This window comes from Rana temporaria, chromosome 4 (genome assembly GCF_905171775.1).
Source record: "Rana temporaria chromosome 4, aRanTem1.1, whole genome shotgun sequence".
NCBI lineage: Eukaryota > Metazoa > Chordata > Amphibia > Anura > Ranidae > Rana > Rana temporaria.
In genome coordinates this window covers 85,420,677-85,436,110 of record NC_053492.1, presented here as the reverse complement: position 1 = coordinate 85,436,110, position 15,434 = coordinate 85,420,677, and the positions used below count along the sequence as shown (strand labels likewise).

The window sequence follows — 15,434 nt, the reverse complement described above, 5'->3', positions numbered from 1 at the left end:
TTTAAAGCAGGAGTTCCAGCCGTTTCTGTGTATAATAAAAGTCAGCAGCTACAAAAAGTGTGGCTGCTGACTTTTAATACACACTCACTTGTCCCAGGATCCAACGATTGCGGCCGCCTAAAGCCTCGGTTCTGCCCCCCCCCCCCTGTGCACTGCGCGAGTCACGCTGCGCTTCCTGAATGGCCGGGCAATCTTTTGGGACCTGTGACATGTCCCAGAAGATTGCAGGGATTTGGCAAGAGTGGAAGTGCTAAATGTGGCATGTCAGGGTGCAAGGAGTCCTTAAAGCCCTCAAAAGCATCTGTTTGGGATTGGTTTGACCAAATGCTTTACAAACTTTACAGCTTGTAAACATCACACTGAAACCGGAAGCAATGAAATCCTTGGGTCACTGGGATTTAACAGTATTAGCATGTTTTCTATTGTCCTAGCTGGTAACTTACAACCGGCCTACATCTGCAGCACCCCAGAGACAACCAAATGCCAGTGGCTCAGCACACTGTATGGTAGCCAGTATGTGCTTTACTCACCTTGATCTGAACGCGCTGTGCCCGGGTTTCCTCTATCTTCTGCCTGATTTTATCCCTTCTGTAGTCTTCATAGGCAAATGGATTTACCATCGCTTTCACCTGAAAATACAAATATGAATATAACAATACAATTCTACACGTCAAACTCAACCATCTCCATAGATCACAAATATACCTTAATAAAAGAAACTGCGTTACCTTGTGATACAAGCGTATATCAATAAAGTAGCCGTGCATATATGCTCGGAGCAAGGGAGACCCAATCAGATGTGCGAGACCTGGTCAGTGAACAATAAAACATGTCTAGTAAGAGTAACAAGTCTGATGGAATACAATATATAACCACTTACATAGTATGCCAAAAAAAAAAGCAGAGCTAATAAACAATAGAGAGAGAAAAAAAAGGGACAGCTGTAACCTACAAACAACCATAAATTTCATTTTGCATTGGTCATAAACCAAACTAGCGAGACCCACATCATATTCCGTAATAGACTTTCTAGTGTATTTTTTGTTTTGCTGGGACTTACGAAGGTAATTTAACTTTTGTCTTTGATGCTGGTAATGATGTACCAAATACAAGTTGGGTGTTAATTGGCACTGGAATGTGAGCTGAAAAGGGTTTGTGAAGTGCTGTTGAAAGCAAAGAAAGAGAAAGCCTGTGGGGAAGGAGGAGGTAAGTGTGAATCATAAGAACTCCTCAATAAAAGGTGAATGATCCGTGTAAAACCCCCAGTCTGGGAACTACTAGGAAGCGTCTGTCTGCTCTGTCATCTAGCTGGGTGTCTGAAATACCTGAAATCTATTAAAATAAGAACAACCCAAAGCAAAGCTCTATAAATGTATGGACAAAGAATTAATCACTTGCCCTGAAGAAGATTTATCCCCCTTCATGACCAGGCCATTTTTTGCGTTACTTCAATGGACAATTGAGCTGTGCTACAACGCTGTACCCAAATAAAATGTATATCCTCAGACACCAATCACTAAATGCAGGTAACTGCTTGGTGTGCGGCTACTGAACGGCAATGGCTACTGTCAGCCTGTTATTACTTTGTACAGACTGAGCTGCGCCGCTAATCTCATGCACCCGTCTTCCATCCAGAAGAATCTGCTAACTCTTGGAGAGGAATCAAGTGTATACAGGTTAACCCCCATGTGAAGGAAGCCTAAGTCCTGTTGTGGGGTGAAAACACTGAATATTTTGGAGGACTGGGGTCAATGCATTTGATTCATTACCATCAAGTTTTCAAAAAGATTAAAGCGGATGTGCCACTAAAAAAATATATTAAAAGCCAGCAGCTACAAATACTGCAGCTGCTGACTTTTAATATAAGGACACTTACCTGTCCTGGAGTCCAGCGCCATCCGCAGCAGATGACGAGCGATCGCTCGTCACCCTGCTGCTCCCCCCGCCATCCACGCTGAGGGAACCAGGAAGTGAAGCGCTCCGGCTTCACTGCCCGGTTCCCTACGGCGCATGCGCGAGTCGCGCTGCGCCCGCCGATTGCCTCCCGCTGTGTGCTGGGAGCCGAGTGTTCCCAGCATACAACGGGGGACGGACGGGAAGAAAGGAAAAAACATGTCTTTTGCCCGTATCGTGTGGCCGGAAGTGGGTGCAGATACCCGTCTGTAGACAGGTATCTGCACCCCCCTCCCCCCTGAAAGGTGTCCAATGTGACACCGGAGGGGGGAGGGTGCCGATCAGCGCGACTTCACTTTAGAGTGGAGATCTGCTTTAAGAAATATATGTAGCACACCTCCTTAAGGGCTGCAGATAAACTGGGATCCTGCACAGCCAGGAACACCATGTTTTCACAAGCACTTCAGACTCGGAACTGTTTTGTTATTTATTGAGGGACAATAACTTGGATAGGGATGGTAGGCTATGGGATGCCCACTTGACGTCAACAACAAACTTCAGAGACAACTTTCTATATAATCTATATACAGCGTCACTTCTTCCTCCAGCACTCACTCGCTTGCCGAACCCAGCTGGGTCACTGTGTGAAGATCTGACAGTCACTCAGTCAGATGATAGCAATGGCCCATTACAGGCAGGAACCCAAACCCCTAGTGGTGTAGCAGACATTCAGTGTCCATCTTACATTACTCCTGTGGCTACTGACCCCCAACACCAGCTCTTCAGGCACCGACAACCCACCTGGCTGCAGCTTTCCCTTTCACTAGCCCTCCAGGTCAACTTCTCCATACAGTCCTCCAGACTGACACTAACCAGCCCACCCGGCTGACTTTTAGGAGATCTCCCAGTAGTGCGGATCTGCTCCCACTGTCCTCTCCCCGTGTTCCCATTGCCTCCAGGAAGGGCTTCCTCCCTGGGTTATGGAGGATCTTTCCAGCGCCAGAGCCCCGGCCCTAAGTCACACCTCCAGACTAGGTGGCACCCCTGAGGGCCACCAACAGCCTCCTCAGCACTCCATTTGCCACCCGTGCCGTTTCCAGGAGCATTTGCCATAACCGGCGGCTCCCACGTGCATGTGTAGGGGTGACTTCATGAGGCTCTGGCCAGTCACAGAGCCAGAGTCTGCGGCCCCTGCAAAGAAGATGGGCAAAGATGGATGCGGAATGCAGCGGGGACGACACAGGCTTCATTTGCAGGTGTCATATAATGTGCTAGTATGCGATGCATACTAGCACATTATACCTTTACTTTGCAGGGAAGAAGAAAGGAAGGAAAACCCAACAGGGTTTACTTCCTCTTTAAATAATGCATTACAATAAACTAAACCCATAAGTATGTAGTCGACTAAAATACAGCTAAAACAATTCAAAATGACTAAAATATGATTAAAACTAAATTGGCATTTTAGTTAAAAGAATATGAGTAAAACTAAATTTAAATTTGACTTCAAAATAAACATGAGTGGAGTGTGGGGTGCAGTTGCTGCAGGGACGAATGGGCAAGTAACTCTCCTTTTAATTTTCCTCTAGGCCAGTGATGGTGAACCTTGGCGCCCCAGATGTTTTGGAACTACGTTTCCCATGATGCCCAACTACACTGCAGAATGAATAAGCATCATGTGAAATGTAGTTCCAAAACATCTGGGGTTCCAAGGTTTGCCATCACTGCCCTAGGCATAAACAAGCACAGCCCCACTGCAAAGGGATCATTGTTTTATTTGCCTGGAGTTGGGCTTTAAGTTTCCTTGATGTTACTCACCAAGGTCATCCAGATCCTTTTTAGTGACAAACTTGTAATCGTCATACACAGTTGTCTCTGGGTTTTCTTCCAGCTCTTCGGTGAGGTTATCCAAGAATGAACACCACTTCGGAGCAGGGCCCAGGGCCTGCAACCACAAAAATGCATTAAGTTAAAAAAAAAAAATCATTGTCACTACTAAATCATCCACCAATAGAATTCTATTATTCTACCGATACTACCAGCCACACCTGTACAGTACACAAACTGTATTATAAAGACCTCACATGGGAGACTAATCTCTTCTGAAAACAAGGACAATACAAGCATTTGTTCCTATAGTGGAGGGTTGCGGATGGAACATTGCGATCATTAGAGTGCCAGTAGTTCACATAAATGGCAAGCGATGAATCAGTTACGTGTGGAGGTGTTTACACAAATTGGAGGCGACTGCAGCGATGTAGTCCCTGATCTAGCAGTGGGGTCCTGGAAGATTTCATTTTTAAAAAACAAATTACAGCGCGCTCTGTTTACACAGTTCTTCTGCCAGCGATTAGTAAAGACATTAGGTCAATGCATTTATAGAAGACTCAATGTGCGTCTTCTTGAAAGGCTGCAGGAGGAAATCACTAGGATTTCCTGACGTTGGGTCTGACTTACTAATATCTGTTAATCCCCTTGAACATGTTTGGTCTGGCGTAGGATGCACATGTTTCCATTCTGAGCTAGACACAAGCTGTGCAGTCATTAACACATTGACCTATTTCCTCCTGAACTTACCTAACACATCTGTGCTGATCCCATCCAGAGAGACATAAATACCCAACTACTGATCACTTGTGGATGTTGACAAGACACCGTGAAGCAGGCAGGAAAACAATGAGACATCTGCTAAAGTTTATGGTGGAGAGAGCCAAAAGGAACCAGAAAGCCCTCCAAATCGCTAACATTTTATGCACATTTCACTTAAAGTGGTTATAAAAGGTAAATAGTTCATTACCTTCATGCATTCTATACATGAAGGAAAAAAGTCTTCCGTGAACTGCTCCACCCACCCAGCCCTCCCTTTTACTAACCTGAGCCTGATCTTGATCCAGGGCTGTGCACAAGTGCAGCATAGCTGCTCCCTCTCCTTACTGGCTCCTGCTACTGCCAATCACAGCTAGTGAGGAGGAAGCAGAGGACTGGCCCGAGCGGCACTGTGTGTCTATATGAACACACAGAGCCAGCTCGGGAGTGGGCCTGCATGAGTGCCCCCATAGCAAGTGGCTTGCTTTGGGGGCACTAAACAGGGGAGGAGTCAGGAGCACCGGTGGGGGATCTCAGGAGAGGAGGACCAGGGCTGCTTTGTGCAAACCCATTGCACAGAGCAGGTAAATATAGCATGACATTTATAGGTAAAGTTGATCCAGGGTAAATCCGATTGCCTCTCGGGGGATCAGAAAGGAATTTTTTCCCCATGCTGTAGCAAATTGGATCATGCTCTGCTGGGGTTTTTTGCCTTCCTCTGGATCAACTGTGGGTATGGAGTTGGGTGTATGGGATTGTATTGTGTTTTTTATTTTGTTTGTTTATATTTTTTTTTTGTGGTTGAACTTGTGTCTTTTTTCAACCTGACTAACTATAACTATGTTTGCGATTTAAAAAATGTTTCCTTTACAATTACTTTAACCATCTGCCTCTATCTGCACTTTTGTTCAGTTAAAATGTATTGTATAGACTGATTGTGAGATGGCGAGATAAAAAAAAAAAAAAAAAATCTCAATATATAAAACAAAATATGTTTCAGTTAAGTCTTTTTTTTTTTTTTTTAATCATACTTACCTAGGTGGATGCAGCATCAGTCCGATGCTACATCTGTCCGACGGCTCAAACACTGAAAACACCACTGATCGCTCAGTTCTCAGTGAGAGGTGGTGAATGTCAGGCTTGACTGTGGAGTGGGCGGAAGAGCTGCACGATTCTGGCTAAAATGAGAATCACGATTTGTTTGCTTAGAAGATAGATCACAATTCTCTAACGATTGTTGCTGCGTAGCATCATCTTTTACATTAAAAAAAAAAAAAAAATAGGTATATATATATATATATATATATATATATATATATATATATATATATATATATATATATATATATATAATGTTTTCTAGGGGGGGAAAAAATGAAGATTTTAACTTAAAGGGGTTGTAAAGGAAAAAAAGTTTTTCCCCTAAATAGCTTCCTTTCCTTTGTCAGGAAGACGTGTCAGAAGGGACTCATGATAACAAAAGAACTAGGCAGCAGAGAGAAAGCACACTTAAGTATAGACTGAGCAAAATTTGGTTGGATTAGTAGGAAATGGATGAACTTTGATCTGTCTATGGGCTTGAACTTGGCCCTGCCTCTCTTTACAGGATTCAATTGACAGCATCAGGAACCAATAGCTCCCGCTGCTGCTCCATTCTCCTGTGTGACTAAGAAGAGGATAGAGAAGAGATGCAGTCGGGCACCTCGCTGGATCAAGAGAGGACTCGGATGAGTGTTTGAAAGGATGCACAACAAGTGGTAAAATATTTTTACCCTAATGCAGGGAATGCATTAAGATAAAAAAAAGTTATAACTTTAGAACCCCTTTAAGAAACCAGACCAGGACTGCTTTGAGATATATATATATATAAAAAATAATTACAATGCCTTCAGCCCCTTGATGCTTCGCTCAACCGTTTGGCTAGGATGAGAAGTAGCCCAGTGTAAGCTTCAAATTGCAACTTGACATTTTTGCAGAGCTGAGGACAGTGACAGTGCTGGTTGCCTGGGGAGCCAATAACCAAACAGTGTGGTCACATGCTTCTCATACCCAAAAGTACTAAGCAACAAGGGAGCGAAGGGCAAGTACATAAAAATGGATAGTAAATCTGGGCAAAGCACAAGTTCACTTTTTACAGCACTGTATGCCTATGAACAAAACTGAGAGCAGCAAGTGTGTATGTGTAAGTGTGTTACTGTATGTGTATTATTAAGGGGTTAAAAAAAAAAAAAAAAAGACTCTCACCACTATGCCTGTCAACATTCTATGTGTTAAAGCAACCTGCATTTTTAATATGACAGCCAATTTGGAGATGAAAGGTTTCTGAGTAAATTGCACAATTGCAGGTAACAGGATAATTCCTATATTCCCCGGATGCCACTTATTGTAGTTTGCTGACGTCACCCAGTTTAAATATAGGGCAATGTGCATCATTCCCACATGTCCTTTCATGTTACATCCATGATTATTTCACATCAGAACCCCTACAATGATTAAACATGCATCCTGTCCTGAATTTCCTACACACCCAGAGATCAGCCACCAGCTGAATGGGAACAGACGTCATTTTGCCCAAATTTTCATGAGCTTCCTGCCATGACCAGATCCAACTGGATTTATCTCAGCGGCAGTGTTTGAGGCTCGGCAGGCAGCCTGCAACATTTAAAGGGAATCCATCCTAACATCCAGACTAAAGTCAGAAAGTCCACTCCGTTCAACTCTCTCCTGAATTTTAGTGTGCTTCTGTGCTTTAGTGTGCTTAAAGCGGAGGTTCACCCTAAAAAACATCTATATACCATTACATCCAGCATACTTCCCGGCTTCTCTGGAGTGGGGGGAGACGTCTGTGGATATTACAGAGGGGGGAGATGTCTGTGGATGTTAGAGGGGGGAAGATGTCTGTGGATATTACATTGGGGGGGGGGGGTGGTATTTCCTGGATCAATGATATACAGTATTATTATTATTATACATATTAATAACCACTTATACTTTGTAAACTCAAAAACACATCCAGATCTTTCTTGAAGCAATCTACAGCATTGGCTAGAATTTAGCCCCACACTATATAAGGCCGCCTGCAAGGCAGCCGCGTGTAGTGTAGTGTGTTGCGGCGTTGTTAAAGAAAATAAGTCAGTCAGTCAGTCAGTGAGAGAGTGAGAGAGAGAGAGAGAGAGAGTGAGAGAGTGAGAGAGAGAGAGAGAGAGAGAGAGAGAGAGAGACACACAGTGTCTTTTCTACCAGATAGATAGAGCAGGCAGGCTAGTCAGTTTAGTTAAATTTACAGTGTGTAGAGGATATATATACATCCTAGGCGTTGTACATATATGTATACACTGTATAGCTTAGCTAGATCAGCTATTCCTACTTGTTAGGCAGTAGATTGTGCTAGCTGCAGTGCTCTAACGTGTTGTATTGCCTGTATGCTGTTTAGTTTACACCTAAACATAGTACTCAGTGTTAGTGGACATGTGCTATTTAATTGCACATGAACGCATTAGCTGTTACTGCACGTGTGCTATTTAATTGCACATAAATGCAGTTGCTGTTAGTGCACGTGTGCTATTTAATTGCACATACACGCAGTTGCCGTTACTGCACTTGTGCTATTTAACTGCACATAAACGCAGTTGCTGTTACTGCACGTATGCTATTTAATTGCACATAAACGCATTAGCTGTTACTGCACGTGTGCTGTTTTTTTGCCCATAAACGCAGTCGCTCTTACTGCACGTGTGCTGTTTTTTTGCCCATAAACGCAGTCGCTTACTGCACGTGTGCTGTTTTTTTGCCCATAAACGCAGTCGCTCTTACTGCACGTTTGCTGTTTTTTGCCCATAAACGCAGTCGCTCTTACTGCACGTGTGCTGTTTTTTTGCCCATAAATGCATTAGCTGTTACTGCACGTGGGCTATTTAATTGCACATAAAACACAGTTGCTGTTACTGCACGTGGGCTATTTAATTGCACATGAAACACAGTTCCTGTTACTGCACGTGGGCTATTTAATTGCACATAAACACAGTTGCTGTTACTGCACGTGGGCTATTTAATTGCACATAAACGCATTTGCTCTTACTGCACGTGTGCTGTTTTTTTTGCCCATAAACGCATGTTGTGCAGGGACATTTCTAAACACGTGCCACTACTATAGACACCCAGCAGGTACGAAATTTAAAGGAATTTTTGATTTTTTTTTTTCACTTTAAAAGGGTTGTAAAGACAAACATATTTTCCTCTTAAATTAAAGTCGGATAGTAGCTGATAAAGTAAAAAGTAATGTTTTGCATTATAACTAGTTTGATACCTGTTGAAATCGAGCCGTTTTATTCACTTCCGTCACTCCTGAATCATTATTCTCACTGACTTCCTGTTTTGCGGTGCACATTCATTCTTGCTATATCACGGCCTAATGGGAACTACAGTTCCCATTAGGCTTAGCCTCCACGCCTGTGAGGGATAAGAGAGCATCTTCACACAGGGCTGTAGTCATAGGGAGGGGGTGAGCACATTCTGCTTTCCACCACGCAAAACGGCTCAGATGCTGATGGAAAGCAAGAAGAGGAGTGACAGGAAATGGCATTTTCAAACCTGGATTACTGTATTTTGGAGGTCAAAAGGAAAAACGAGGTAAGTGATATTTAAATGCTCTAGCTTACAGCAATCAATTGATCTAATAAAAAACGAACCTTTAGTGTTCCTTTAAGCATCATTAAAATCGCTGCTCCAGAAAAAAATAGTTTTTAAAACTTTTTTTTTCCATTGATACATGTTCCCTGGGGCAAGACCCGGGTTCTCAAATACGTTTTCCAACAATAACTTGAATATTGGGCTTTAAAATTAGCACTTTTGAATTCGAACGTTCGAGTCCCATAGACTTCAATGAGGTTCTAAATGTTCGATCGATACGTTCGAAAGTTCTGGTGCGAACCGAACGCGGGTATGTTCGGCTCATTCCTACTCATAACCCCTTTAAATTTCCTTGATTTTAAAGGAGAATAAATGACACTGTAGGAAGTCTGATGGGGAAACCATTGTCACAGATGGACTATTTTGAAAATGTGTGATCACCAATTATTTACGTAGTCATGGATTAACTCCTGAATAGATAATCCGTTAATCTTCACATGAACTGCTCTGCGTTGTTCTCACAGTTCAGCTGGGTAGAAGATAGGAAATGGTGGAGTGCTGCAAGTACTCAAGAGCTATATAGTCTTTGTCTAACTGCAGTTTTCAATTGTAGTGGATCAGGGGTTAAAGAGGCGCAGCAATCCTAACTTAAAGTGTTTGTTACCCCACCAAAAAAAATAGATCCTGTCCCTCTTAAGCATAACAGCACAGTGCTTGTGCTGTCTAATTTGGCCCCCTGTATCACCTGAAATACCTGGCTGATCCTGCCTGGTGCTGCCCCTCCCCCTGTAAACTGACCACTGTTTACCATGGCTGCTGAGCCCTGACACCGTGGTCACTTTACGTGCCTCTGTCATCCGCAGCTCTCCTGTCATCCTCTCCCTGCCTGTCAGCTCTCGACAGTGCCGCTCCTGCTGCTATAAAACCACCGTACTATCATGCCACCCCCTCTGTTAAATAAGGACATGTGCCGCACATTATGCGTTTTATAAAAACAATGCAGATTTCTACCTTCTTTCAGAGCGTCTCCCAGCACTCACGTGACTCCTAGGCTTTCTCCTCCTCCTCCTCTTGGCTGATGTCAGCAGGAGTGCTCAGCCCCACCCGCTGGAGCTGTCAGCCCAGAAGAGGAGAGGGAAGAGGAGGTCACATGAGTGCTGGGCGACACTCTAAAAAAGGTAGAAATCTGCATAATTTTTATATAAAAACGCATACTGTGCGGCACGTGTCCTTATTTAACAGAGGTGATGGCATGATAGTGGCTTTACAACCATTTTAAAGTGGAACTACACTGCATCTGAGCACCACAAACCCCCCCCAAAAAAAGCTATTTAAATAATTTTTAATATTCAACAGAAAAAACTCCCCCATCCATATTCACCATGCTGTATTTTGCTGAGAAATCATTTTGAAAAACACCCCCTAGCATTTCTGGCTGTGGCTATTTTGAGTAAGAGCAGATGATTCGCATAGCAGTTACTTCCTGTAATCCATCTGCCCTTAGCTAAGGCATGGGCTGAGCTGAGAACCCCTTCCCCTCCCCTCCTAGGATGTATGACATTATTTGTCTAGGAAAAAAATCAGAAGTAAAGAAATGCAAAAAAACAAGTAAATCTGATATACTTTCCTATATAAATGTTAGCAGCATAAGGATTGGAAACAGTCCATGTTGATTGAGAAAGTGAAGCTCTGCTTTAAACAGCAGTCAGGATTTGCATACAGCAAGCACATATGTTCAGATACATTTAGGCTGACTAGCCACAGCCCGATGAACCCATTTAAGTTGCATTCACACCTGGGCATTTTGAATCGCAGGAAGATTGCATTCACACCTGGGCGTCTTGAATCGCAGGCAGTTTTGCTGCGATTCTGCCTGCCATTTCAAAACGCCCAGGTGTGAATGACAAACACAACGCACATTTCAAGTGTCATTTCGTTTGAATGGCATCTAAAAGCGTAGTGCAGTTCCACGGTGACTGTCCCAATCGTAATCGCGGCAAACTGCATCGCATGTTGCCCAAAAGAAGCTCCTGAACTTTTTTTGGGTGACAAGTTTCACGCGATGCAGTTTGCACGGGACAATCGCACTGCATTTTTAGGTGCCATTCAAATGAATGGCATCTGAAATGTGCGTTTTGAATTGAATTGCGTCAAATCTGCCTGTGATTCAAAAACACCCATGTGTGAAGTTTCAGGCCAAGCAGATATCCTGCCATCACTATTCCTGGTAAGAATTTTGCCCATCTTTTTATGTGCGTAGGGCTACTTTAACAGTCAATGGAAGGCATCATAGTTAAAAAAAAAAAAAAAAACAGCAGCAACAGGTTTACTTTAGTGTCGGCTATATATCACACAGAAGGATCTTTCTAATGAACATACCGGAATGTAGTAGACGTTCATTTTTGGAGCTTCGTTAGCAGTGAACAGCATTCCTGAGGACACAAACAGCACAAGCCATAAAAACATGTTTATACAAAACACTGGACACCCCTTGCAGCTGTGCTGGGCTGAGCATGGGAAAGGTCCGTGTCACACAGTACATCCACCACCACTGTCAGCAGGGGACACCAACCAGGTACAACCAACATATTAAACATTACAAAAAAAAAAAGTATCGGTAAGTACTTGGGGGGGGAAAAAAAACTAAAAAGATCGGCACTTGTGTCTTAAAGTGGTATTGGTGCAATCCTAGTTTTAGTAAATCTCAAGGAAAAATCTAAATAAAATTGTATCATGTGTAGCCAGCTTTAGGGAGGGTTATAACCCCTGTCAGTTTTTTATTTTGCGCCGTCTGTGTCCCTTTGTGAAGATTTCCCTTCACTTCCTGTCCCATAGCCAAACAAAAAGCGAGAGGAAATCCCAGCAAATTAAGTTAATTCCTTGGGGACCCCCATAGAGTCCCCATTGGAAGATTTCCCCTCTATTACTTTACTGGAGTTTGGGGTTTTCTTTTACTTTCACTTTTAATGATAATGGTACAAATACAGGACAAATGGAGAGGGTGAATCAAAAACTGAGAAACATTCTAATCCATCTTCACTCTATCCAAAACAAAAACAAAAAAAAGATTTGCCTTTAGTTATACTTTAAAGCGGTTCTCCACCCTAAAGTGGAGTCCCGCTGATCGGAACCCTCCCCCCCTCCGGTGTCACATTTGACACCTTTCAGGGGGGAGGGGGGTGCAGATACCTGTCTAAAGACAGGTATTTGCACCCACTTCCGGCCACACGCTACGGGCAAAAGACTGGTTTTTCTGACTTCCAATCGGTGGGCGCAGCGCGACTCGCGCATGCGCCGTAGGGAACCGGGTAGTGTAGCCGGAGCGCTTCACTTCCTGGTTCCCTCACTGAGGATGGCGGGGGGAGCAGCAGAGAGACGAGCGATCGCTCGTCCTCTGCTGCGATTGGCGCGGGACTCCAGGACAGGTAAGTGTCCTAATATTAAAAGTCAGCAGCTGCAGCATTTGTAGCTGCTGGCTTTTAATATTTTTTTCCCATGGCACATCCGCTTTAAGTATAAAGCATACTTCTCAGTTCTGCTGTCAGAAGGTTCAGAGGAAGAAAGAACACATCTCAGTATTCCTGATTGCTCCCTGACCAATTAGAAGATGGCAGCGGGGAGATAACACTGCTCATTCTCTGTGCAATCAGGGGTTTGGGACAGAGGTGAGTGACACTGCTCATTCCCTATGCAAATTAGTAGGCAAGGGCAGGGAGGTGACACTGCTCATTCCCTATGCAAATTAGTAGGTAAGGGCAGGGAGGTGACACTGCTCGTCCCCTATGCAAATTAGTAGGTAAGGGCAGGGAGGTGACACTGCTCGTCCCCTATGCAAATTAGTAGGTAAGGCCAGGGAGGCGACACTGCTCGTCCCCTATGCAAATTAGTAGGTAAGGGCAGGGAGGTGACACTGCTCGTCCCCTATGCAAATTAGTAGGTAAGGGCAGGGAGGTGACACTGCTCATCCCCTATGCAAATTAGTAGGTAAGGGCAGGGAGGTGACACTGCTCATCCCCTATGCAAATTAGTAGGTAAGGGCAGGGAGGTGACACTGCTCGTCCCCTATGCAAATTAGTAGGAAAGGGCAGGGAGGTGACACTGCTCATTCCCTATGCAAATTAGTAGGCAAGGGCAGGGAGGGGACACTGCTCATTGTGCAATTAGTAGGTAAGGGCAGGGAGGTGACACTGCTCGTCCCCTATGCAAATTAGTAGGCAAGGGCAGGGAGGGGACACTGCTCATTGTGCAATTAGTAGGTAAGGGCAGGGAGGTGACACTGCTCGTCCCCTATGCAAATTAGTAGGCAAGGGCAGGGAGGGGACACTGCTCATTGTGCAATTAGTAGGTAAGGGCAGGGAGGTGACACTGCTCATTCTCTGTGCAATTAGTAGGTAAGGGCAGGGAGGTGACACTGCTCATTCTCTGTGCAATTAGTAGGTAAGAGCAGGGAGGCGACAACTATATTCCTGGCCTGTGAAAAAGAACACACAGCCATATTTCTGGTTATACAGAGAGGCAGTGGTGGAATATACTGTAGATATGAATATTTTGGCTGGTAAACATTTCACACATATTTCGACTGCAAATTTGGCAGTTTATCTGGAGCTCAGATTTAACCCTTATGGGGAAGGGGGATCATCATTCAGGCTAGGTTATTCAAGATAAAGTGGTGCGTCTCGCTACTTGCATTAGACCCCCTTGTCTAATGTCATGGTGAGACTGAGGCTGTCCACAACAAGATCTTACAATCCTCAGATGCTCACATGTAATCCTCACAGTGCTGACATGTTCTAACAAACAGGAATCTGACAAAAAAAAAAAATTCTTCTCAGTAAGCCCCACAATCCCATACATGGCGGGATAAAGAGGCTTGAAATGATCATTAGTTGCTCGGGAAATTCAGCCTAAACTATGAACCATATGAAGACAAACTCCCACTTTTGTTTAGTTCTGGATAAGGTGGTAATTGGTTTGTTTGTGTTCAGTTTTTACTTGCAGTCTGTTGTCCCTATTGTGCAGATTTCCCCGGACTTCAAATCTACCCAATGGGAAAAATACTAAATAATTACGTCAAATGGGGAAAGGTAAAACTGGCTACACACTGATTAAAATATGGCCAATTCTGCTGGGAACGTCAACCAGTGTGTGGTCATCATTGCTTGACTTCTGTCACTTGGGTCACAGACTACAGACCTTGTGAATGAACATAACCGAGTTTTACAAATTAAACGGTATGCTGGCAGAGAAAAAAAGGTTATACTTTGTTGAGGGCATAGACTGTATGTTGTCAGTACAAGAGATCCAATGAAAAAGTATGCAGCCTGCAGAGGGAGGGGGAAGAGGGCAGCCTGCAGAGGGAGGGGGGAGAGGGCAGCCTGCAGAGGGAGGGGGGAGAGGGCAGCCTGCAGAGGAAGGGGGGAGAGGGCAGCCTGCAGAGGGAGGGGAGAGGGCAGCCTGCAGAGGGCAGAGGGAGGAGAGAGGGCAGAGGGAGGAGAGAGGGCAGAGGGAGGAGAGAGGGCAGAGGGAGGAGAGAGGGCAGAGGGAGGAGAGAGGGCAGAGGGAGGAGAGAGGGCAGCCTGCCTGCAGAGGGAGGGGGGAGAGGGCAGCCTGCCTGCAGAGGGAGGGGGGAGAGGGCAGCCTGCCTGCAGAGGGGGGGGGGAGAGGGCAGCCTGCCTGCAGAGGGAGGGGGGAGAGGGCAGCCTGCCTGCAGAGGGAGGGGGGAGAGGGCAGCCTGCCTGCAGAGGGAGGGGGGAGAGGGCAGCCTGCCTGCAGAGGGAGGAGGGGGGAGAGGGCAGCCTGCCTGCAGAGGGAGGAGGGGGGAGAGGGCAGCCTGCCTGCAGAGGGAGGAGGGGGGAGAGGGCAGCCTGCCTGCAGAGGGAGGAGGGGGGAGAGGGCAGCCTGCCTGCAGAGGGAGGAGGGGGGAGAGGGCAGCCTGCCTGCAGAGGGAGGTGGGGGAGAGGGCAGCCTGCCTGCAGAGGGAGGTGGGGGAGAGGGCAGCCTGCCTGCAGAGGGAGGTGGGGGAGAGGGCAGCCTGCCTGCAGAGGGAGGTGGGGGAGAGGGCAGCCTGCCTGCAGAGGGAGGGGGGAGAGGGCAGCCTGCCTGCAGAGGGAGGGGGGAGAGGGCAGCCTGCCTGCAGAGGGAGGGGGGAGAGGGCAGCCTGCCTGCAGAGGGAGGGGGGAGAGGGCAGCCTGCCTGCAGAGGGAGGGGGAGAGGGCAGAGGGAGGGGAGAGGGCAGAGGGAGGAGAGAGGGCGGCCTGCAGAGGGAGGGAGGAGAGGGCAGCCTGCAGAGGGAGGGAGGAGAGGGCAGCCTGCAGAGGGAGGGGGGA

At 45.7% G+C, this 15,434-nt stretch overlaps 1 protein-coding gene across 1 annotated transcript in view; it reads right to left on the bottom strand.

Annotated features, from left to right (window-relative positions):
• The window catches only part of NOL10 (nucleolar protein 10), a 102,827-nt gene that overhangs the window by 57,432 nt on the left and 29,961 nt on the right, over positions 1 to 15,434 (bottom strand). The window contains exons 13-16 of the mRNA XM_040348595.1: positions 11,488 to 11,540; positions 3,712 to 3,838; positions 729 to 808; positions 531 to 629 (exon numbers count right to left, since the gene is read on the bottom strand). Coding sequence (XP_040204529.1) covers positions 531 to 629; positions 729 to 808; positions 3,712 to 3,838; positions 11,488 to 11,540 — 359 coding nt within the window. The remainder of the gene's footprint in view (positions 1 to 530; positions 630 to 728; positions 809 to 3,711; positions 3,839 to 11,487; positions 11,541 to 15,434) is intronic.